The 23,183-nt window shown below is 39.9% G+C and overlaps 1 protein-coding gene across 1 annotated transcript in view; it reads right to left on the reverse strand.

Annotated features, from left to right (window-relative positions):
- Positions 1–3,690: 3,690 nt before the first annotated feature.
- The window catches only part of LOC120021235 (atrial natriuretic peptide receptor 2-like), a 49,046-nt gene continuing 29,553 nt past the window's right edge, over positions 3,691–23,183 (reverse strand). The window contains exons 13-22 of the mRNA XM_038964907.1: positions 20,165–20,324; positions 19,887–20,042; positions 19,314–19,482; positions 17,629–17,775; positions 16,729–16,852; positions 7,451–7,519; positions 7,185–7,359; positions 5,727–5,825; positions 4,634–4,725; positions 3,691–4,220 (exon numbers count right to left, since the gene is read on the reverse strand). Coding sequence (XP_038820835.1) covers positions 4,158–4,220; positions 4,634–4,725; positions 5,727–5,825; positions 7,185–7,359; positions 7,451–7,519; positions 16,729–16,852; positions 17,629–17,775; positions 19,314–19,482; positions 19,887–20,042; positions 20,165–20,324 — 1,254 coding nt within the window. The 3' untranslated portion in view covers positions 3,691–4,157. The remainder of the gene's footprint in view (positions 4,221–4,633; positions 4,726–5,726; positions 5,826–7,184; positions 7,360–7,450; positions 7,520–16,728; positions 16,853–17,628; positions 17,776–19,313; positions 19,483–19,886; positions 20,043–20,164; positions 20,325–23,183) is intronic.

The raw sequence follows: 23,183 nt of genomic DNA on the forward strand, positions 1-23,183 counted from the left end.
TTCCTGACTAATATCTTGAAATGTTGCTTTAATATATCCACATAATTTTCCTACCTCATGATGCCATCTATTTTGTGAAGTGCACCAGTCCCTCCTGCAGCAAAGCACCCCCACAACATGATGCTGCCACCCCTGTGCTTCACGGTTGGGATAGTGTTGTTCGGCTTGCAAACCTCCCCCTTTTTCCTCCAAACATAACGATGGTCATTATGGCCAAACAGTTCTATTTTTTGTTTCATCAGACCAGAGGACATTTCTCCAAAAAGTATGATCTTTGTCTTCATGTGCAGTTGCAAACCGTAGTCTGGCTTTTTTATGGCGGTTTTGGAGCAGTGGCTTCTTCCTTGTTGAGTGGCCTTTCAGCTTATGTCGATATAGGACTCGTTTTACTGTGGATATAGATACTTTTGTACCTATTTCATCTAGCATCTTCACAAGGTCCTTTGCTGTCGTTCTGGGATTGATTTGCACTTTTCGCACCAAAGTACATTCATCTCTAGGAGACAGAAGGTGTCTCCTTCCTGAGCGGTATGGTGGCTGCGTGGTCCCATGGTGTTTATACTTGCGTACTATTGTTTGTACAGATGAATGTGGTACCTTCAGGCGTTTGGAAATTCCTACCAAGGATGCACCAGACTTGTGGAGGTCTACAATTATTTTTTTGAGGTCTTGGCAGATTTCTTTTGATTTTCCCATGATGTCAAGCAAAGAGGCACTGAGTTTGAAGGCAGGCCTTGAAATACATCCACAGGTACACCTCCAAATTACTCAAATGATGTCAATTAGCCTATCAGAAGCTTCTAAAGCCATGACACCATTTTCTGGAATTTTCCAAGTTGTTTAAAGACACAGTCAACTTAGTGTATGTAAACTTCTGACCCACTGGAATTGTGATACAGGGAATTATAAATGAAATAATCTGTCTGTAAACAATTATTGGAAAAATTACTTGTGTCATGCACAAAGTAGGTGTCCTAACCAACTTGCCAAAACTATACTTCGTTAACATGAAATTTGTGGAGTGGTTGACAAACGAGTTTTAATGACACCAACCTAAGTGTATGTAAACTTCCGACTTCAACTATACCTGTTACGAGCATTGAACATATCATGCATTTTATGAACAGTGGTATTAAATTATGTTTCCAGTATGCTATATAAGACAAATTATGTCAAGTCTCTGCACCACATATGGTATAACTTTTGTTCATCAAGCATTTTCTCCACTGCAGTGGTTCCATAGCCAAGCAATTATGTAGAAACTGTACAATAAAACATTAGTGAGAATACATTCTATATCACAATTTCATTGAAAGCCTTAATAATGCTTAATCATGTTCTTATGATTTGTATAAGTTCTGCACATGTTTTAACACAACTAGACAGATGAAAGGCATTGGATTGTGACTATATCCCAGGGTTATTATCTCCTTGTTGAATTACAGTTGTTATCTTTTTATTCATACCAGGGCTTTGTATCAATACAATTATCTCTGTTTGTTCATGCTGTTATTTTTGCTTGTAGGTTATTTTTCTCCACTTATGCGGTCTCATTTTGCAACCCCAAATTACCACAATTGAGCACTGCTGAACAACAGAAAGCAACATTTTCCTCTTTCTCCTGCGCTAGGCAAAAATTGATCTGGCTATTGACCTTCGACAAATGCCAGAAGCCAGACATTTTCTTCGATGAGGAAACTGTTTTTCCACCTTTAGGAACAAGAGAGGCACACAGAAGCCTTCACTGTACCGATGTCAGACATACTGATGTTCATGCAGCCTCCTTACATCAGAGAGCAGGGCTCGATTCAAATACGTGTTCTGTTGATCAGAGGACAATTTTACATGGTGTTACTCTCTCCTCTCCCTTTCAGCAGAGATTAGGAGGAGGTAGCTATGGCAACAAGTAATTTTAGACTACATTTATGCAGCTTTTCCCCCAAACATTTCATTACCTCATGGGATTAGATGGGGAAACAATTGGTGTCTGAAACAGATGCAATTTAGCTACTTACTGCCAAGTGAAATATATTGCCACCTAATCCAAATTAAATGTGATTAAGTAAATATTCCCTTCTTGAGTAAACGTGACTACTCATTTTCCCCTTGGTTAGATGAATAATGTCTGTTGATCTATCCATAAATGTACCTTTGTTTAGGTTTATAAATTATGTATTACAGTACTTACATCACTGTATTTCCCTGTGAAGGGGCATACTGCTCTGCTTAAAATGGATGTGGTGCTTTTGTCAGAGACCAATTGTGAACATACCTGCATTGCAAATTCAGTCAGTGCATTCCCCATCGAAAGCTCACTTCTAAGTTGTCTATCCTCCCAAGCAGCATACAAAAATGCTAGTGAAATTCTTCTCCCTCGCTTCAAAAAGATAAAACCAGGAGCCCTTGTTGACTCAACAATAAGTAACATTTATCCTTAATTAATTCTACAGTAAAAGATCCAGAAGTCAGTCTATAGCAAATAAATTGTAAATTTACAGTAATTACATATCTGTACGCACACACGTACAGAATAGCAAATTGTACACTCCCTGAAAGGGAAACATAAGTGACGATAGTCTTATGAGACACTGTTACTTGGTTGATAAGTGAATTGGAGCGACTGAACATTTAGTCCTGTTAAGGGACCCACCACCTCCTCACTTCATTGTGCGACTTGCTAACGGGCACATTCAGTGTGGCAGTAGAGCTGAGGGGAGTGGGTGGGCGGTAATTACGACTCAGGCCCGGAGGGAAGCTGTTCCCTGCAGAGATGAAGAGACACACATGATGCCATGCCACAGGTGATAATGGACTGGTGATGTCATTGCAGCTTAACACAACTGCATCCTGCACCCCCTGATATTGGCTGTCATTTCTTGACTAATTGTTGCTTTTGAATGAGCTTCTTCTCACTCTGCATCTTTGACATGCAAACAGTTCATTGTAGGTGCTTAATTTGCAGTTTTTGACAACGTTGCAATTTGAAAAGACAAGATTTTTCTCAATGGTGCATATGGTGATGTTCTAAAATGTAATTGAAGGTTTCTGACACTGTCAGACAATGCAAATACTAGGCTATGGATGATTGTATCATGGGCCTTTGGTTTAATAAAATAAAGAAAAATGTAACACTAATTAGCTTGGCATAACTTCTGTTATTCATTTGTGAAATGTAATATATTAAAGTGGTATGCTATAATTAGAATTCAGGCTCTCTAAGGTACCATAGCAATTTCAACAGATGGGCCATTCAAGATTCCCAACAGGTTATGCTGTGTGCATACAATTGGTTGGATTTCCCTTCAACTGAATAGCATACACTTTCATTCCTAAAAAAGACAAATCATTCAAGCAAGTTCTCTTACATTTTTAGAGGACGGCATAAGGAAACTTAATTAAGTAGGAGTTAAATCTAGGAGAAAATATTTGGTTAAGCATTATCAGGGGAATATGGCCCAGTTCTAAAAGTTCTGACATACAGCCAGAAATAAGTAATTAGCTGGCTACAAGGAATGTCCCCCTTATACCGTCAATCATGACACTTCAAAGTGTTATTGTTTTGTAAACAATACTAAATCATGAAATGTTTTGATCAAAAGGACATTAACAGTGCAGTGCACAGACCCACACAGGACTATGAAAACACACTATGTTAAACCATAAATAATATTCTCTGAACAATGATTTGTTGTATTTTACTCCGTTTATTGAACAAAATATCTTACAATATCTTGGATGTACATATATACATATATCATCTTGTACTGTATGACATCACTGTGGAACTCTAACCTCTGCATTGACATTGATCATTACACTGTGCCTATCTGTTATGAACGCTGTATGGAACTATTAATACATCATTGACTTCCAAACACATTATACAAATCTTGATATAAAGCACAAAAAAATATTAATTCATCATCATCGAAAAGTACTCACTCTCAGGACAGAAAGATTCTTCATACAAAACATCTTTACAACTTTTTGCAGTTACCGTACACAGGTATTAAACATACCATTAAACATCCCTTCTTTTCATACTTTAGGAGGGTATCCCCTTTAGGACTTATTCTAAAACAAATAAAGCAGTGGCTGGCTGTGCCACTGTGTAGCCTCCTCTGTGGTTGGCTCCAATGTGAGTACAGTAGCGCCTCTCAAATAACGTACACGTCTGTCTTCTCCCCCTGAAGCCAATAGGTTCTCATTTTTCCTTTGCCCTGCAAAAACACAGAAATCAATAGGTGTCATCAATGGAGACGAGTGGGAGTGATGGCTACACAAAAGGGCTTCTCTTCCTTAAAGGGTGACCCTGACATTTGCAGATCCTGTTAGAACTCATCTGACATCCCTAGAGAGTATACTACTCCACATAACCAGATATTATGGTTCTCTTTCATTTTGACAGGAGAGCACGGACATCTTTTCTTCACGACACTCGTAATCTGAGAGGCCCAGAGCTCCACATCTACTGACATGCAATGCATTCCTCCACCAAGAGAATAAACAGGATGGGAATCACAAGACCACATTTACCATTCTTTCATATTCCTTCGTCTATCAAACAATACTGAATACATGAAGCCATTAAAGATAATGCTGACAACACATTCATTACTCATTGTGGCCTCACCTTCATTTCTACGTCCCCTCTTAACTGGAGATCAAAATAGCCAAACTCATCCAGCACTTCTTTGGTGGCTGAAGAGAGGTGGATCCTCAAGGCTGTGAAACACATCAATGGGACAAGAGACACATCACAGTGAGTGTTTTGCAGGGAGTGACACCCAGTTGCATTACATACAAGCATTTATCCTCTGCCATATGCACTGGGGCAGACAATAACAATTATAATACACACGCATACTGTACGTTAACCAAGTAGATCTGTCTATGTTAGGTGGTCAAAAGTAGAAATGAACAGTGAAATCCTTCCTGGTGCTGTGGATATAGTGCCTAGAAACAACTTGACAGTGCAGTCCCAGAGGTGATTCCTACCACTATAGGATATGTGATGGTATACAGTTTTATCACTACGGATGTGACATATAAGTGTTATTAACTATTTATCAATGGACGTGAAAGCACACAGCAGGAAATGAGCAGGAAGGGAGTGGGTTAATCAATAACGTGATGAGTCTCTCACAAAACCTCCTGGCTGGCACAGCACCAGTGGTCCCACTACCACCACACCAGTTAAGAACAGCTGCCAGTAATACCAGTCCAGATAATCACTCTTAAACTACGATGACAACCTCCATCCTGTCTGTTGCTTTGTGACTATAAATATCCCATTCCCTGTCTACTTTATGCATCCCTTGACGTTTACGTTTCTGACAGGGAAATATGTGCAAAGAGCTAGTCCACAATTTGTATAATTGGATGGTCATGGACTCTCAGACACAAGATATCAGTCAGATTTAGTTAAGACAAATAATGACGGGGAACCAGTCTTTCACAAACACCATTGCATGAGACCAATACAACAGGGAATACTCTGTGGACGAACAACCACAAAATCCAAATCCGAGCAAATACCACATAAATAACAAATAATGAGTACTTAGTAGTCAGTGTGTGTCAACTGAAATATTTATTTCCCCCCAATTGAATTCTAGAATGTGACCTTTGTTCCTTGCAGCAGCATTTCGTTCGAATATTTATTTATTTAAAAAGCGCTGACAGCCACTAAAATAGAACAACAGAGATCCGAATGTGACACTCACCCTCTCCATTCGATTCCATCCGAGACGCTGTGTTGACAGTATCTCCAAATAAACAATATCTGGGCATTTTCAGACCGACCACCCCAGCACAGACAGGTCCTGAACAGAAGAAAGGCAGTGAATTATGCTGGAAATATACTCCATGGAAAACCATCATTTAGATAAAGTAGCATTTCTTTCATTACCAGAACCTCACATGATAAGTTAAGTGTACTTAAAAGCATGAAAGATTAGATTGAACTCAAACAACGCATGCAAAAAATGATGAGATTGCGCACCTCCCACGCAGACTGTTGAAAGACCTATCAGTGATGTTCATGTCAAGTGTTTGAATAAGAGTATACTGTACATTCTGCCTGCATGAGATAATGTCCGAGAACTATCGACAAAACCCCCCCCGAAAAGCTTGACCTGATCCGCCTGAGCGTGCAATACTGCCTGTACTTGTTCAAATATTGTCACTACTGGAGAAATTGCCAGAGATTTCTTAACTGAAATATAGTATGTCCTGAAACCTAGATATTGTAATCAACGGTCATAACCATTCACAACAGTTTATATAAATGACTGAGCAAAAGCCCCATGCGCTCATGAAGCAGGAATAGGCAGGATACATAAGTGGGCAATTGAATCACAGATGAGTTCTTGGCTAGTCGACTATTTGCAACAGTGATAAAAATAAAAAGTTTCATCATTTAAACATTTTTACTCAATAGGGGTCTCAACTTACTGTTGAGAGTTAGAATAATAGAATGTGCAATTTCAAAACTTGGTTGTGCATCAGCGATCACATAATTAGCCCGTATCAGCAAAAAATGTTTTATTGGTAAGTTAGTCTAGCGGCCAGCTATCTAAACTTGTAGTCAGTTATCATATTAAAAACTGCAAACATTTTCCTCCACCCTATGGCAAAATGTGTAGAATTGCAGGAAATTAGCTGTGAAACTGCAAATTTTTTCTCTCCGCTCCATGGCAAAATGTGTAGAATTGCATGAAATGAGTTAGAAAATTGCAAAATCTTCTCCACATCCAACGGCAAAACAAGTAGAATTGCAGGAAATGTACTTTAAAACCCATGAGGCACTGCGGCACCTCATGAGTACCGTTTTTTTGTGGCCCCCACCCCCATCAAAGTTGCCCTTACCTGATTTACAATATAATAAATAGTGTGTCATAACATAGTTAAGCTATTTGTCATAGAATTAAATATACTGACAATGGCTAGGGCAGATCATGTAACATTTAGGAGGTATTGAAAGATTGAAGTTTTATATGATTTATTCAAGTTTTTTAGGCGTTAATTATGTAGAAGCAAAGGATAGGGAGTAGGATTGGGCAATGCCCAAAGACACGGATTAATTCACCTGGACACAAACCTTTTTTTAAACTGCCAGCTTCCAACAGTATATAAGCATAAAACATTTTAACAATCATTCCAAACTACATGTGAAATGGTACCTGTGTGGATTCCTATCCTTAGCCGTAACTGGTCTTGGGGTCTGTGTCGAATCTTGAATGTTTTCACCTGTTCTAGTAAGGCTAAGGACATCCCAGCGATCTCTCTTGCGTGGAGTTTACCATTCCTTACCGGAAGCCCTGACACCACCATGTACGCATCACCAATGGTCTCCACCTGAGATATACATGACAACATGTCAGCAGGTAAAACAGGTGATTATATCACTGGTTGAAAATAACAAAAAAACATGATTACTCTGACTTACCTTGTACACATCAAAATTATCGATGATGGCATCAAAGCAAGTGTAAAGATCATTCAGCACCGTCACAACCTACGGAGAATTTAAAAATACTTTAGGTACAGTACTCAGGTAAACTAGAAACAATTGTTCACGGTTAAAACGATCGGAAACACCACCACTAAAAGCATATTACCATTACTCTTCTGCTCCCTCAGTCTCCATTTCAGAAATACTTATTTAGCTAGTGGTAAACTATTGTGAAACGAAGCAATTTCAAAGAAAGTGTCCAAAGATAGTAAATTCCACTTTGTGCGTTCATGAGGCATGTTCCATTTGGTTTGCCCCTGTGATTGACGGAGATGTGTTTCTGCATGAACTCCCAATGGTTCCCCCAGTCAGATGAAAATATGTCTGTCTGTTCCCCCGCCTTGGGCCAGTTCCCAGAACCTCAGATTACTGAGAAATGCATTTGCATGAGTAAAACAATGCAACAGACTAAATACTGGGAACACATTTTCAAAAAAAGGATTCAGAATTTTAAGATAAATAATTACGTAAAATATCAGCTGTTTATTCAAAAAGAGATATGAAGTGTTTCATGTTCTCATTCGTCAAGTGACTGTTTGACTATTGTAATGCCCCTGAGTAGCTATTAGTTAGGAGATTCAGTGTGCTCATGGAGAGAGAAATGGGGTTCAGAGAACTATTTCAGTGCTAGTTTATACATTATTTTATTTAACCAGGTAGGCCAGATGAGAACAAGTTCTCATTTACAACTGCGACCTGGCATAGATAAAGCAAAGCAGTGCGACACAAACAACACAGAGTTACACATGGGATAAACAAACGTACAGTCAATAACACAATAGAAAAATCTATATACAGTGTGTGCAAATGTAGTAAGATTAGGGAGGTAAGGCAATAAATAGGACATAGTGGCAAAATAATTACCATTTAGACAACTAAACACTGGAGTGATAGATAGTGCAGAAGATGAATGTGCAAGTAGAGATACTGGGGTGCAAAGGAACAAAAAAAGAAATAACAATATGGGGATGAGGTAGTTGGGTGGGCTATTTGCAGATGGGCTGTGAACAGGTGCAATGATCGGTAAGCTGCTCTCGTTCCAGTCATTGGCAGCAGAGAACTGGAAGGAAAGGTGGCCAAAGGAGGAGTTGGCTTTGGGGATGACCAGTGAAATATACCTGCTGGAGCGTGTGCTGCTATGGTGACCAGTGAGCTGAGATAAGGCGGGGCTTTACCTAGCAATGACTTATAGATGACCTGGAGCCAGTGGGTTTGGCGACGAATATAAAGCGAGGGCCAGCCAATGAGAGCATACAGGTCGCAGTGGTGGGTAGTATATGGGGCTTTGGTGACAAAATGGATGGCACTGTGATAGACTACATCCAATTTGCTGAGTAGAGTGTTGGAGGCTATTTTGTAAATTACATCGCCGAAGTCAAGGATCGGTTGGATAGTCAGTTTTACGAGGGTATGAGTGAAGGATCCTGTTGCGGAATAGGAAGCCGATTCTAGATTTAATTTTGGATTGGAGATGCTTAATGTGAGTCTGGAAGGAGAGTTTACAGTCTAACCAGACACCTAGGTATTTGTAGTTGTCCACATATTCTAAGTCAGAACCGTAGTGATGTTAGACGGGCGGGCAGCGATCGGTTGAAGAGCATGCATTTAGTTTTACTTGCATTTAAGAGCAGTTGGAGGCCACGGAAGGAGCGTTGTATGGCATTGAAGCTCGTCTGGAGGTTTGTTAACACAGTGACCAAGGAAGGGCCAGAAGTATACAGAATGGTGTCGTCTGCGTAGAGGTGGATCAGAGAATCACCAGCGGCAAGAGCGACATCATTGATGTATACAGAGAAAAGAGTCGGCCCAAGAATTGAACCCTGTGGCACCCCCATAGAGACTGCCAGAGGTTCGAACAACAGGCCCTCTGATTTGACACATTGAACTCTATCTGAGAAGTAGTTGGTGAACCAGGCGAGGCAGTCATTTGAGAAACCAAGGCTGTTGATTCTGCCGATAAAAATGCGGTGATCGACAGAGTCGAAAGCATTGTCCAGATCGATGAAGACAGCTGCACAGTATTGTCTTTTATCGATGGCGGCTATGATATCGTTTAGGACCTTGAGCGTGGCTGAGGTGCATTCATGACCTGCTCGGAAACCAGATTGCATAGTGGAGAAGGTACGGCGGGATTCGAAATGTTCAGTGATCTGTTTGTTATCTGTAGTTGAAGTTTCAGACGGGCTTATCATTATTTGTTAAACCATTTCGACTTAATCTAATATTTATTTATATACAGTACCAGTCAAAGGTTTGGACACCTACCCATTCAATATTATTATTACATTTTTTATTACCATTTTCTACATTGTAGAATAATAGTGAAGACATCAAAACTATGAAATAACACATATGGAATCATGTAGTAACCAGATAAGTGTTAAACAAATCAAAACATATTTAACATTTGAGAATCTTCAAAAACAGCCACCTTCTTGAATTTAATGTAATTTATTTTGAGCCACAGATATTTACAACAATGTGGACCCAGAGGACCCAGAGGATATCAAAGTATGAATTAAAACACTTATTTCCAAAGTGGTCTTTGATGGTAAAAACAATAACACGATTAAAAGAGAAGACAAAATTACAAACAACCATAAATACATTCATTTATATTGACATCCTAAAAAGTGGCACTATTCAATGCACTTCTCCCTAACCTTAAAAATCAACCATATTCATTTCACATTAAAACAATCTATTAATTGCGCATCATACCGATCCTTCAAATAAATACACCTGACCAGCAGTAGGGGCCACAAGGGGCAGTGGAGTGGTTTCTCTTACTTAGACAACCTTGTCCAAATAAAAAGCTTTTCCTGCTTTTTAAAGCTATTTTTACTTTTTATTTGCTTGATCTCCAAGGGAAGGCTTTTCCATAGACAAATGCCTGTATAGAAAAACGTGTTCCTCTCAGTACTGTTTACTCTTGGGATTTTATAAGACATAACACTAGCTCTGGTATTGTGACTGTGTTGGTTATAGACCATATCAATATGGTTTTCCATATAACCTGGGGCACGGCCATTTAAGATGTCAAACATATGATTAAGTTGGTTCACTCTGGACTCCAAAGGCAACAAGCCCACCTCCCAGAACTCCTGTACCCCTACGTGGTTCCTCGTGGAGACATTCAGCATATACCTGATAACATTATTTTGCATGACCTGCATTCTCTTTTTCAGCTTTTTTGATAGCCCACTATACCAAGCAGAGCAGCATAATCAACATGACACTGAATCAAGGTTGAGACAAGCAGTTTCTAACTTTAATGTTAAAATATTTAGTGTTACGATATCAACATTTCTATTTGTTTGCCATTTTAGAAATAATTTTTAGCAGCAATCAGGTCTCCAGAAAGGGATTGATCTAGGGACACACAAAGATAAGTTACATTTGTTTTAGATTCAATCTCCTTGCCAGCACAGCTTACAAAATAGATTAAGTTTTTCCCAAATGTAGTGACAATTTGTTGTCAGACAACCAATCTCTAACAAAATGCAATTCCTTACTCAGGGTCTCCTCTATGTAAACTGTATCCTTCCCTGATACCAGTATGGCTGAGTCATCAGCATAAAGCAGGAGTTTGCACTTTACTGTATCTGGCATATCATTAACAAATATAAGAGAGGCTCTAAAATGTATCCCTGCGGTACTCCACAGGATATTTCTTTGGCCTCTGACAGAACATCACCAACATTACATACTTGTGTTCTGTTGGTCAGATAATACCTAAACCAATTCCCTGCTATATCATTTAGACCCATGCATTTCAGTTTCATCAGGAGAATATCATGGTCCACAGTGTCAAAAGCTTTCTGCAAGTCTAACATGACAATACCTGTATAGTTCCTTCTCACTTTCCTGCTTAATGTGGTCAAAAAGGTGGACAAGGCAAGTATCAGTGGAATGAGCTGTTCTAAAGCCAGATTGTAGTTCATAAAGAAGTTTGTACTCAAGAAGGTATCCCTCAAGTTGATTAAAAATAAATCTCTCAACAACTTTGGATGAGGTGCTAAGGATCGACACAGGCCTGTAGTTTCCTACATTTGTTTTACTGCTCTTCTTGTGGAGTGGAACCACCCGGGCTGTTTGAGATCCTTGGGAAATGTACCACTTCTAATAGAAAGGTTTACAATATGCGTTATCATTTTAGCAGTGACAATAGCACTATCCTTTATGAATCTTGCAGGAAGATTATCCAGCCCAGTTGCTTTGTTTGTGCTCATTAAGCATAGTAGATTGTTAACTTTGTCCTCTGTTACCATGCACAGCTCAAACAAATAATTTGTGATACCTTTGCTATGGTAAAAGTTATTAATGAAAGACTGGCCAGTGTCCAGAGCAGATGGGTAACTTCTTAACCAGAGATGAGGCTATAGTGGTAAAAAATGTGGTAAAATAATTTGCAACCTTTGCCTGGTCATAACATAAAACATAATCAATATCCAGGCCAATACTTTTACCTTATGGGGAGTTTTTAAGCCAATGTCCTTTAAAATTTTCCACAGTTTACGGGGCTGATGTAAGTTGTCAGTAACGGCATATACCCTTTGCTTTGATGACAGCTACTGTATGCACACTCTTGGCATTCTCTCAACCAGCTTCATGAGGTAGTCACATGGAATGCATTTCAATTAACAGGTGTGCATTGTTAAAAGTTAATTTGTGGAATTTCTTTCCTTAATGCGTTTGAGCCAATCAGTTGTGTGGTGACAAGGTAGGGGTGGTACAGTGAGGGAAGAAAGTATTTGATCCCCTACTGATTTTGTACGTTTGCCCACTGACAAAGAAATTATCAGTCTATAATTTTAATGGTAGGTTTATTTGAACAGTGAGAGACAGAATAACAACAAAAAACTCCAGAAAAACGCATGTCAAAAATGTTATAAATTGATTTGCATTTTAATGACGGAAATAAGTATTTGACCCCCTCTCAATCAGAAAGATTTCTGGCTCCCAGGTGTCTCTTATACAGGTAACGAGCTGAGATTAGGAGCACACTCTTAAACGGAGTGCTCCTAATCTCAGTTTGTTACCTGTATAAAAGACACCTGTCCACAGAAGCAATCAATCAATCAGATTCCAAACTCTCCACCATGGCCAAGACCAAAGAGCTCTCCAAGGATGTCAGGGACAAGATTGTAGACCTACACAAGGCTGGAATGGGCTACAAGACCATCGCCAAGCAGCTTGGTGAGGAGGTGACAACAGTTGGTGCGATTATTCGCAAATGGAAGAAACACAAAAGAACTGTCAATCTCCCTCGGCCTGGGGCTCCATGCAAGTTCTCACCTCGTGGAGTTGTAATGATCATGAGAACGGTGAGGAATTAGCCCAGAACTACACGGAGGATCTTGTCAATGATCTCAAGGCAGCTGGGACCATAGTCACCAAGAAAACAATTGATAACACACTACGCCGTGAAGGACTGAAATCCTGCAGCACACGGCCAAGGCAACAAAGGAGTGGCTCAAGAAGAAGCACATTAAGGTCCTGGAGTGGCCTAGCCAAGTCTCCAGACCTTAATCCCATAGAAAATCTGTGGAGGGAGCTGAAGGTTCGAGTTGCCAAACGTCAGCCTCGAAACCTTAATGACTTGGAGAAGATCTGCAAAGAGGAGTGGGACAAAATCCCTCCTGAGATGTGTGCAAACCTGGTGGCCAACTACAAGAAACGTCTGACCTCTGTGATTGCCAACAAGGGTTTTGCCACCAAGTACTAAGTCATGTTTTGCAGAGCGGTCAAATACTTATTTCCCTCATTAAAATGCAAATCAATTTATAACATTTTTGACATGCGTTTTTCTGTTTTTTTTTGTTGTTATTCTGTCTCTCATTGTTCAAATAAACCTACCATTAAAATTATAGACTGATCATTTCTTTGTCAGTGGGCAAATGTACAAAATCAGCAGGGGATCAAATACTTTTTTCCCTCACTGTATATATAGGATTGCCCTATTTGGTAAAATACCAAGTCCATATTATGGCAAGAACAGCTCAAATAAGCACGGAGAAACGACAGTCCGACATTACTTTAAAGACATGAAGGTCAGTCAATCCGGAAAATGTTTCTTCAAGTGCAGTCGCAAAAACCATCAAGGGCTATGATGAAACTGGCTCTCATGAAGACCGCCACAGAAAAGGAAGACCCAGAGTTACCTCTGCTGCAGAGGATAAGTTCATTAGAGTTACCAGCCTCAGAAATTGCAGTCCAAATAAATGCTTCACAGAGTTCAAGTAACAGACATCTCAACATCAACTGTTCAGAGGAGACTGTGTGAAAATTAGGCCTTCATGGTCAAATTGCTGCAAAGAAACCACTACTAAAAGACACCAATAAGAAGAAGGTGGCTTGGGCCAAGAAACACGAGCAATGGACATTTTTCATTCCATTTGAGATTTTTGGTTCCAACCGCTGTGTCTTTGTGAAACACAGAGTAGGTGAACGTATTACCTCTGCATGAAGCATGGAGGAGATGGTGTGATGGTGCTTTGCTGGTGACACGGTCTGTGATTTATGTAGAATTCAAGGCACAGTTAACCAGCATGGCTACCACAGCATTCTGCAGCGATACGCCATCCCATCTGGTTTGTGCTTAGTGTGACTATCATTTGTTTTTCAACAGGAAAATGACCCAACACCCCTCCAGGCTGTGTAAGGGCTATTTGACCAAGAAGGAAAGTGATGTAGTGCTGCATCAGATGACCTGGCCTCCACAGTCACCCGGCCTCAACCCAATTGAGATGGTTTGGGATGATTTAGACCGGAGATTGAAGGAAAAGCAGCCAACAAGTGCTCAGCATATGTGGGAACTCCTTCAAGACTGTTGGAAAAGCATTCCAGGTGAAGCAGGTTGAGAGAATACCAAGAGTGTGCAAAGCTGTCAAAGGCTGTCTACTTTGAAGAATCTAAAATATGTTTTGTTTAACACTTCTTTGGTTACTACATGATTCCATGTGTTATTTCATAGTTTTGATATCCTCACTATTATTCTACAATGTAGAAAATAGTACAAATAAAGAAAAACCCATGAATGAGTAGGTGTGTCCAAACATTTGACTGGTACTGTATGTTAACTAAATAGAGCACTAAATGGTAGATGAGATACCTGGACCTCAAAGCCACACTAATGTTAAAGAATACTCTGCATTCTGTAGTCTTAATTAAATAGATCTGTGACCTGAAAATCAAGTGCGTAGAAAAACTGATTCAATATACTGTAATACACTGCCACTAAAAGCTAGTGGTTGGATTCTTAGCTCTGGGCTATATGAACATTTGCTGAAAGGTAAGATGTATGATTGTTCTTGTAAGTAGCTTTCTGCTGGATGTATAGAATTGATCAGTCTGGGTAAAAAAAACAGTGGTTCTCAACTGGTTTTGCCTCGGAACCCAAATTGAACCAGGTTGTCTCAGTTGCGACACAATATTCACCAAAATACAATCTGGAAAACTAATTTTTATGCTATACAGATAGTAAATGTAGCAATTACATGACGACAAGGGAACAACATTCCCACCTCTTTTATTGTCAATAATACAATTTTGCCCATATACATGATAAAGAATGTTAATAAACTCACTGGCTTGAGACCACAAAATTAACCAAAATAGTACTGCTAACAGCACTATATTGAAAATATTGTGATTGAATACTTTTTTCACGCAAATCAAATTATTTTAAAATGTAACCTCATCATTTCTACACACTTTCTACTTGGTTTACGTTGCTTCAATTCAGAATGCATTATTTTGTAAATTATTTTGATGTTTTTTTTTACTCTGACACCCGCGAGCCACTCAAAGCCTCCCGCAACACACCAGTGTAGAATCGCTGCTGTAAAGTATCTTCACAACTTTAGAAGAAACACTCCAGTAACACCATCTTAATTCCTGGCGCAAGTTGCATTAAGAAAAAAACCTGGTTCCTCTGGATACATTTCAGAGTTCTGAATGACCAAAATGTTTGGAGAAAAAAATAACATGTTGGGGCACTGCACTTAAAACCAGAGACCATTACAACCATCCCATCGGCCTTTCATCCTCATACAGTACATTTAGACCCTGTTGAAGGGAGTCTCTCAATGATATGAGTGGTCTTGAAATCTTCTTCATCTGAGAAAGAAATTCCATTGCAGCTATAGCACCCAATGACTCAACAATGCGTCAATACGCTCTCAGCTCTCAGTACTCTCTCAGCTCTCAGTACTATTTTGAGTTGTGGCCTAAGTGTGGGAATGCTTTATAACTAGGAGACATACGGTAGGTGCTCTAATAGGCTCTGTGAGGTTACGTAAGTGACAAAGAAGCTCCTCTTCACATTCTCTTATAATGAGCTGTTGGATCAGCATATTTTCAAACTTTCATGTCAGCTACCTCTGAGTGTCTTGGGAGAGCGTTGACATTGTAGTCATTTAGCAGACTTTTATCCAAAGCGACTTAGAGGAGCAGTTAGGGTTAAATGCCTTGCTCAAGGGCACATCAACTTTATTTCTTCACCTTGTCGGCTCGGGATTAGAACCAGCGACCTTTCGGTTACAACATTCTTATCCTCCCGAGTAGCGCAGCAGTCTAAGGCACTGCATCTCAGTGCTAGAGGCGTCACTAAAGACCCTGGTTCGATTCCAGGCTGTATCACAACCGGCCGTGATTGAGAGTCCCATAGGGCGGCGCACAATTGGCCCAGCGTCGTCCGGTTTGGCCGGGGTAGGTCGTGATTGTAAATAAGAATTTGTTCTTAATTGACTTGCCTGGTTCAATAAAAATAAACATAAACGCCACCCATACAGGAGGTCTAATTTCCCACGGTGAATTAATACTTTGACTCAATAAATATTGAGTGCATTTTACTTAGCAAAACTAACTGGTCATACATACGGTATTCAAAGTCGGAGTCGACACATTTAAAAAACAAATAATACACACACACATATATATATATGAAAGATAGACAAATAAGTAAATGTATTTATTGGTTCTCTTAATTTGGATAAGAGAGAAGAAAATGCAATGAATTAAAGGTCATTTTTTGATGTAAATTGTTTTATCTACCGATTTTATTTTTGAGTCTTTCGATTTGGGGTGGGGTCCCAAGAAATTATAGCAAAAAATATATTAAAAAATGAGGCTCCCGATAAGAAAGTTTGAAAGCCATTGTGTAAGGTGATGTTGGTTAGTAGTGGATATCTCTACTGACAGTTGTTTACCTGCAGTGGTGTACTCTCAGCTGACATTGATGTGAAGCCCACAATGTCACTGAAGTAGATTGTCACACTGTCAAATGCCTCCGCTTGGACCGTCTCCCCTCGCTTTAGCTGCTCTGCTACTGAGCTGTGGATAAGAGAACACAAATTTAGTAAAAAAATGCAGAGCGAAATGCTAATGCAGAGCAAAATGCTAATACAGACCTATGAATCAACAGTGACAGTAAGCTTGGCAGCTACGGTCCACAATGAATAAGGAAAGTTATAGTATAAGCAGATCCTAACAGTATCACTTCCTTTTCATTAATATTTTAAATCACAGTAATTACATTAAAGAGCCAGAGGCACAGCGTAGCACTAGTAGCTAGGTTAACCCAGGACTCTGGTCAAATAGGCTGAATTCTGCAGTGAGAGAAGGTATCGCTCTGTTTTCTCAGGCCCTTTTCTGTCTGTCAAAAGGGCTTAAAGTTGGGGGGAGACATTTGGGCAGACAATGGGATGGTAAATGAGTGTGACTACACCACTGAGACAGACAGCTTAAATAGACTGAGGACATGGCTTGTCATTTGCTGCTTTCGTGTTATCAGAGGTGCTTAACCCCCCTATCACATTTCTCCTCCTAGTTCTGGTTAATGAGAAGTTTGCTTGTCAGCTCCCATCTTGCCTTGCGCTTTCATCTCCTCTCTGTTTACATAACTGTAAATGTGTATATTTTTTTTAAAGTGTGAGATAGAAGAGAAAGCTGATGCATTCTTCCACGCCGTGGAATTTAAACAATGAATAGGTGGAAAGGCACAACACAGAAAATAGTCGAATTTTCTCTGTTTGATAATCAGAAGTTCAGACGTATAAACATAATAGTGCGAGGAGAACGAGGAGAATCCAAATAATAATTGTTCTGACTGTGGCAAGATCTGGTAAAGTAGATTTTCGGCTTTTCTCTTCTCCTCCAGGTAGGCTTGCGTTCGTTCCTCTACCAGGTTCTCCAGGTTGTTGGCGTACTGCTCCATCCTGGACAGCAGATTGTTCAGAATGCTGGTACTGCCCTCCCTGTGACACAAACAGACAGAAAGATGACATACCCATTCATTTGTTGATATTCTAAATGAAAAATCTTTCCATTCCGTTAACATCACCTAATATGGTCTATTCAATGAGTATTTTAAAAGTGACTTCATGGTTGTACTTTTCAGACCCTTTGTCTATACAGCACAGTGGTTGAGTCATTCAGGGCTATACTGTAGCTGTACAGTACTGTACACTCAGTGTTTGGAATCTTTCCCACATCTCTAATGGGTCATAGATCATACACCCACATGTAGAAGAACACAACGATAAATCAAGACAAATACAGACGGTGGTAAATAGCAGTGCATCAGGGGTAATCATGTGAAGGATACACAGCTTACTCTCTTAAAGTACACTATAGACTGGCCCCAGCCCTGAATCATAAGGATTGTCACTGAGGACTGAGGATCCATAGGAGAAGAGCGATTTCACATTCTTTACCCAGCCGAATGATAATCATAGTAATCAAGGTCACTTACAGAGAAGTCAATTCAGCCATTTGTAATACACAAAGTGAGAGCCCCTTATGTGGGCTACATCAGATCGTTTACGACACTGATTATTAAAGACCCTGTTTGTTCTTGTGTCCTTCAGCCAGAAAGAAATAACACGCCATCAGCCACTACGTCAATAAAATATATTTACGTAATGAAATGAAGTGCTTCTGAGAGGTATCAATCATGTCTCTCTTACCTCAGGCCAGAAGTATCACTGAGGCTAGCGGTGCCAGTGGCTATATGTTAACGTGACAGACAGACAGATCCAGAGCCCTGCTTTGAGCCACACGGCCAAGCCGACAGTCAATATAATGAACCACAACCTGTGTTGTGATCTCCCTGTCACAACTGTCAGAATTCAAACGGAGTACGTCTACCTTGCCAAAACAAAAACAGCCTTTGTACTTGTAAGAAATACAGAAGCGTTGAATGACATGAAAACAGTTCTGCAGCAAGGGGACACATCTGATAGTGGGGGTGTTGTAGGGAAAAGGAGTATGGCCCTGAAAGCTTGATCCGGTGACAAAACAAACACCAGGGTCTGATTTCCTCCCACAGCTCATAAAGCACTTGGTTTTCTTGGTTGCAGAGGTCACTCCACATCTTCAAGGTTTTCTGAATTTTGATCAGCAGGTAGATCACATATTTCTCCTTCTGTGACAGGTCTGCCCAGCTCAAGGGAACACGCACCCACACAGAAACCAAAATATGCATCTGAATAATGCATAGGGTAGGCCATGAAGAACAACAAGATAAATATAAACTCCACACTTGTGGAGGGTGAAAACTTCCTATCGCTCTGATCTGAAATTATTTGTGTGTGATAAGCAGCACCACTTTCTTTCATCTTATTTGTATTAATGCTAATCCCTTTTCTAGCATCTCTTGATAATATCAACTTCTTTCAATTATTTCCTCCATTCTCCTTTTCAAACATCTTGATAAAAATAAATCCAAAGAAAATATGATCTACATGGAGGAGCTAGGCAGCCATTTTGGGGCATGGTGGTGATCAGTGCTCACTTGTTGAGTTTGGTGATGTAGATCTTGATGTGGCTAAAGTCGGGCCGCTCGACGGGGTCCTCGGCCCAGCAGCTGTCCATCAGGATGGTCAGCTCCTCACAGTGGCAGCTGTTGTCTGTGGTGGGCCGGAAGTAAGGCTTCTGGCCGTTACGCACCTTCTGCACTATCTCTGCAGTAGTCAAGATAGGGGAGTGTTAGTGTGTGTGTGTGTGTGTGCGCGCACTGCAGTCTCTGTGAAATTGATCGATCCATAAAGTCCTAGGGAGAACTGAAACCAGCAGTACTGCAGCCTTTGAGCCAAGGACTGGAGTGGTCCAACCCTGAAGATGATTTTCTTAATGCATTAGGGAATGTGCATGAAGGAGGAAATGGGGCGAAAAAGTTAGACTTTTTGGTCTTAATTCATGGTAAGGGTTAGGCATTAGGGTTAGCAGAGTGGTTAAGGTTAGGTTTAAAATCTGATTTTATGACTTTGTGGCCGTGCCAGTTTGTGACCACTCTGCAGAGCTGCCTCCAGTACATGAGTCATTTCAATAAATGCCAACCTGCATTTATTAGCATAATTCGTTTTACCTTTAGGGCTCAGATCCATGCCGTCCACATAGAAGGGTCCATTCCTCAGGGCTATCTCCTGGAGTATGATGCCAAAGCTGTACACGTCTCCTTTCTGGGTGCCCTGTGGAGGGTGTCTGTCGTATATCAACAACTCAGGGGCTGTCCACAGCTTCTCTAGAAACACAACAAACACACATTAACCACTGAGCATCTTCTCCTTGATCCAATCCTCCATTTTGTTTTCTTCCATTGGTGAAGAGGCAAAGTGATCACCTCTGCTGACAATGTTGACCTACTTGCATAGAGTGCGTGCGAGTCGTCATTTTCACATGATGAACGGAAACTGGCCAGGCCGTAATCCGTAATTTTCAACACAAATCGACTGTCCACCACACAATTAGATGACTTCAGATTTCCATGGGAGCCGATGTAGCTGTTGTGCAGATAGTTCATTCCCTAACAGAGCAAGCATTAAATTGACCGTTCAAAAACAAATATCCTACAGTATAGCATACATGAAAACATACACATCTGATCATGTGGAAATAATGTGTTTTGAGTTTGATCGAAATGGAAATGTGATGAAAATTCTGCATGGAGCCAAGTGTTTCAAGTAGTACATTTCACATGGGAAATCTAATTCCTACGGGGACACAAAAAGATAGTGCAGTGTCATGTATACGTCTAATATTTGTAGGAGCGTATGTCAGAATGTGGCTTATAGTGCCTTTTGCTTGTTAGAAAGTCCCTGTTCTTGATAGCTTGACGTACTGTTATTTTAACAGCAATTTGGTTAATTTCCTCCATGATCCACATAAAAAAGCCCTTTTGTTAGAGCAGGCTAAAAATAATTATTGAAAATACATGGATGATTACATTTGATTAAGCGGAAGGAATTTTGTAGTGAGATTGTCATTATGTTGCTTTCCAAGTTTTCAACCTGGACTCAGTGGTAGATGTAACATAGTAAATGTAAATCTGTTTCCCTACATTTAGCATGAAATGTTACATTACATATGATGTTATGAATTACAAGTCGTATGATATGTTACAAATTGCAATTCGTACAATATGTTACATTTACAATACGTATAATATGTTACGAATTCCAATTTTTTGTGGCTTATATTAGGTAGGTGGCTAACGCTAGCTATGTGGCTAACGCTAGCTAGGTGGGTGACGTTAGCAAGGCTAGGGGTAAGGAGTTAGGGTTAAGAGTTGGGTTAAAGGGGTAGTCCTTTCCTGCAGTCAAACGAGCTAGTGGCCTCATGGGTGGAATGTTAAATGTTAAGAATTCCATAATTACTCAACATAATTTTGAAAAGCCGCCAAAACTCCGGTGTTTCTTTGTAGAACGGGTTTATTATATTTCAGTCTTCTGTGATGTACAGTACCAGTCAAAAGTATGGATACACCTACTCATTCAAGGGTTTTTCTTAATTTTTTACACTTTTCTACATTGTAGAATAATAGTGAAGACATCAAAACTATAAAATAACACATATGGAATCATGTAGTAACAAAAAAAAAAAAGTGTTAAAAACAAATCTAAATATACTTTAGATTTTTCAAAGTAGCCACCCTTTGCCTTGATGACAGCTTTGCACACCCGGCATTCTCTCAACCAGCTTCATGAGGAATGGTTTTCCAACAGTCTTGAAAGAGTTCCCACATACGCGGAGCGTTGGCTGCTTTTCCTTCACTCTGCGGTCCAACTCATCCCAAACCATCTCAATTGGGTTGAGGTCAAGTGATTGTGAAGGCCAGGTCATCTGATGCAGCACTACATCACTCTCCTTCTAGATCAAATAGCCCTTACACTGCCTGGAGGTTTTGTTGTGTCATTGTTCTGTTGAAAAACAAATGATAGTCCCACTAAACGCAAATCAGATGGGATGGCGTATCACTGCAGAATGCTATGTTAGCCATGCTGGTTAAATGTGCCTTGAATTCTAAATAAATCACTGACATTGTCACCAGCATACCTCCTCCTCCATGCTTCATGGTGGGCACAACACATGCAAAGATCATCTGTCCACCTACTCTGCGTCTCACAAAGACACAGCGGTTGGAACCAAAAATCCAAAATTTGGACTCATCATACCAAAAAGACAGATTTCCACTGGTCTAATGTCCATTGCTCGTGTTTTTTGGCCCAAGCAAGTCTCTTCTTCTTCTTGGTGTCCTTTAGTAGTGGTTTCTTTGCAGCAATTCAACCATGAAGGCCTGATTCACGCAGTCTCCTCTGAACAGTTGATGTTGAGATGTGTCTGTTACTTGAACTCTATGAAGCATTTATTTGGGCTGCAATTTCTGAGGCTGCTAATTCTAATGAACTTATCCTCTGCAGCAGAGGTGACTCAGGTCTTCCTTTCCTGTGGCGGTCCTTATGAGAGCCAGTTTCATCATAGCCCTTGATGGTTTTTGCGACTGCACTTGAAGAAACTTTCAAAGTTCTTGAAATTTTCCGGATTGACAAACCTTCATGTCTTAAAGTAATGATGAACTGTCGTTTCTCTGTGCTTATTTTAGCTGTTCTTGCCATAACATGGACTTGGTCTTTTACCAAATTGGGCTATCTTTTGTATACCACCCCTACCTTGTCACAACACAACTGATTAGCTCAAACGCATTAAGGAAAGAAATTCCACAAATGTACTTTTAACAAGGCAGACCTGTTAATTGAAATGCATTCCAGGTGACTACCTCATGAAGTTGGTTGAGAGAATGCCAAGAGTGTGCAAAGTTGTCATCAAGAAACTCAAATATAAACTATATTTTGAGTTGTTTAACACTTGTGGTTACTGCATGATTCCATATGTGTTATTTAACAGTTTTGATGTATTCACTACACTTCTTCAATGTAGAAAATAGTAAAAATAAAGAAAAACCCTTGAATCAGTAGGTGTCCAAACATTTGACTGGTCCGGTATATAAATTGTAATATTGGGATGAAAATTCTAAATGTAATACATTTCAACTCTATATCTGACATGATACAGGCGTCTTCTTTTTTTTAAGCCCATAACCAAGTGTGTGAGGTGTATACTTTTGTTTCAAAGTAGATTTGTTTAAGACTACCAAGAAACATCCTGTGTGACCCTGTTTTAGCCCACTGCAGTATTAAGGTTAGGGGAAGGGTTAGCTAACATGTTAAAGTAGCTAGAAAGTATTAAATAGTTGCAAAGTTACTAATTACCTAAAATGTTAAGGTGGCTAGACGTTCGTGTTATACGCCAAGCCACGGCTGGTTTTTGCCTTAAGTAACCGTCTGACTTATGTAACCACACCAAACATAACATATCATACTAATTT

This window comes from Salvelinus namaycush, chromosome 26 (assembly GCF_016432855.1).
Source record: "Salvelinus namaycush isolate Seneca chromosome 26, SaNama_1.0, whole genome shotgun sequence".
NCBI classification, from domain to species: Eukaryota; Metazoa; Chordata; class Actinopteri; order Salmoniformes; family Salmonidae; genus Salvelinus; species Salvelinus namaycush.